Here is a 2,630-nt window from a genome sequence, read left to right as displayed (position 1 = left end):
TTGTTCAGCCAAAAAAAGAGAATGAAGTCCTGATGCTACAACGTGAGTGAACCTTGAAAACATTGTGCTGAGTAGATTCAACTGCAAAATGGCAAATATTGTATGATCTCACTTGTATGAGATAAACAAATATACAGAAATGAATATAATTAGAGGTCACCAGGACCTTGGAGTGAGGGCCTGCATAGAGACACTGAATTGATGTTACTGGTGGTGGTGAAATACGTTGGAAAGGATAGAGAGAATGGTTGTACAACTTGAAGGATATAACCAGTGTCCCTGAATTACATGCAGAAATTGGTGTTTTGGGGTGTCCTTCTACCACAGTTTGAAAAACGTGCATGTTTAGAGGCACGAGCACTAACCTGACATGAGGACGCTGGGCTGCCCTTAGGCCTTGGTGGTGACTTAGGCAAGTCCCTCTAGCACCCTGGGTCTCAGCTTCTTCAGGCGTTCACCTCCAGACAGGTGTTCAAATACAACAGTGGTTTGTTTTCTCTTTAGAGGTGGTGCTCCTCTTAATAAAACCCTACACAGTAGGTCATTGAATAGAAAGCTGGACCCAGAAAGACTGCTCTGGTTAAAGTGGGAGTGGGTCCAAAAGGGTCCCTTTTCCTAGAATCTAAGACCTTTTGGGAACATGGTTTGAGAGCTCCAATCCTAGACAATCTTTTTCAATTGTTGTTGATGGCCATCGAGTTGAGCTCACAGTGACCTTTGAACAAAAGTCCTGAAGCCTCTCTATAACTATCGACGTTTATCTAAGTTCAGGAAGTGGATACCCTCAGCCAACTAGATTTTTCTCTCTGGGTATCCCGTCGGGAACCGATGAACCTGGAGGCTGACTTGGAGTGTGTGTGTGTGTTGGGGGGAGATGAGTGGGTTCTGGAGACAGAGGCCGAAACCAGTCCTCTCCAGAAGCTGTGGACAGTGGTAGGCAGTACCAGCCCTTGATGTTACTGTGACTGAACATCACCTGGTTCACATTGGGGCCTCAGTGGTGCCCTGAGAACCCTCTAGCACCTCAATGTTGTACATAGGTTTGTAGGTCTCTGTGGCGTCCCTGGGGAAGGGCACAGCACCAGATCTGGTGGGAAGCAAAGGGGTGCTCACCTTGCCATGTAATGTCCAAGGCACGCACTCACACCCTCAGTTCTTAGGGAGCTCTCAGCCCCCCAGTGACCAGAGTCACTGTCTTCACATTCCGATTCCTCTCCATCTTCCTCCTCCTCTACCTCCTCCTCTTCTGCGCTGCTGTCCCAGCAGAAAGTCAGTTTCCAGGGAGAAACTGGAGGCTCCTCAGGGACCAGACTTGGCCCTCCTGATGAGGAGCCCCAGGTGGCCCAGGGAGAGAGGTCTTCTCTAGGTATCTCCTTCAGGGAAGCCAAGTTGTCAGGTAACTCGGGTGTTGGGACAGGCTCCCAGCGCCCATCCTCCTTAAGTCCCTCATTGGGCCCCGTCTTGGTCACATAATCAGAGATGGCAGCCTCGTCACAGGAGGGGGAATCTACATTGCTGGCCCAGCTTCTGCCTGAGGAATCCCAAGTAGAACTGCCTTTCACCTGGACCAGTGCCTGGGGTCCTCTTGAATGCACCCCATCTGTCTCAGAGCACTGGGGATGCTGGAGTCCTTGGCCCAGGAAGGAGGGTGGCTCAATGTAGGGCTGGACGCTGACGTTGTCATCTGTGTCATCTTCCTCCGGCTCCTCCTCCCCGCTCTCAGCATTGTCCTCAGGCCCCACCTGCAGGGTCCTGACTCTGGGGGCCAGCCAGGTACTTGGGGTCAGCTCCGTCTGAGGACAGAGGATCAAGGCGTTGGGGACTTCTGGGATGCTGGGCTGACAGGTCGGCACGGGGTGTGTGTATCCAGAAAAGTCCTGGTTTGGGGAAGGGAGAGAAGAACAGAAAACTTAGGCTCTCCTAAAACTATGTAAATGTCTTTTCAGGCCTGGAAACACTCTGAGATAAGGATTCACATGCGAGTGATGTCTTTGGGAGGTGATCCCAGGAGATATGAAAGCAGTGAAGGGGAGTGAGTCATCAAACAAGGCCTCACTATGGGGAGCACCGCCTGCTGGGGGCCGGGTTGGGGAGCATTCCTCCACTAGTCTTTGCTGGTTGAGGGATGAGAGGAGTGGTGGTGGCGCTAACTCCCAGCCATGAATGTGGGCAGAGTGGACTTTAGTGCCCAGGCAGTGCTCTAAGAGGCAGGTGCTGGCTGGCTGACATTGGCATGCTGTGGGTGAAGAGGCTCATGGGAGGAGGATAGGCCTGACAGAGGCAGATCCCAGAACTTAGAACCCTGAAGATAATCTACCAGTAGCACAATAGCATCCTAAATTCCACCCTTAGAGTCTCTGTTCCCACTCGACTGGCCATTGAACCTGACCTAGGGCCAATTTTCACTCACTAGGCCCTCAACTTAATAATTCTGATGACTGGAGCCTTAGCCTAGTGGTAAGAAGCTACTCTGCAATCCCAAAGGCAAGCACTTTGAATCCACCCACTGCTCTGCAGGAGAAGGATGGGCAATTCAAACCTCGAGTTGCTATAATCAAGGATGCTTTCGGCAGAATGTTAAATGATCCAGGAAGTATTAAAAGATGGAAAGAATATACTGAGTCACTGTA

At 50.9% G+C, this 2,630-nt stretch overlaps 1 protein-coding gene across 1 annotated transcript in view; it reads right to left on the bottom strand.

Moving 5' to 3' along the window:
• Positions 1 to 981: 981 nt before the first annotated feature.
• Positions 982 to 2,630, bottom strand: part of IFNLR1 (interferon, lambda receptor 1) — a 44,754-nt gene continuing 43,105 nt past the window's right edge. The window contains exons 7-8 of the mRNA XM_006883655.1: positions 1,114 to 1,877; positions 982 to 1,063 (exon numbers count right to left, since the gene is read on the bottom strand). Coding sequence (XP_006883717.1) covers positions 982 to 1,063; positions 1,114 to 1,877 — 846 coding nt within the window. The remainder of the gene's footprint in view (positions 1,064 to 1,113; positions 1,878 to 2,630) is intronic.

The sequence above is a fragment of the Elephantulus edwardii genome, unplaced genomic scaffold (genome assembly GCF_000299155.1).
Source record: "Elephantulus edwardii isolate Elephantulus edwardi_28Jun2011 unplaced genomic scaffold, EleEdw1.0 scaffold00028, whole genome shotgun sequence".
Lineage (NCBI taxonomy): Eukaryota > Metazoa > Chordata > Mammalia > Macroscelidea > Macroscelididae > Elephantulus > Elephantulus edwardii.
The sequence above is the reverse complement of the archived record's forward strand: the minus strand, read 5'-3'. Positions and strand labels throughout refer to the sequence as shown.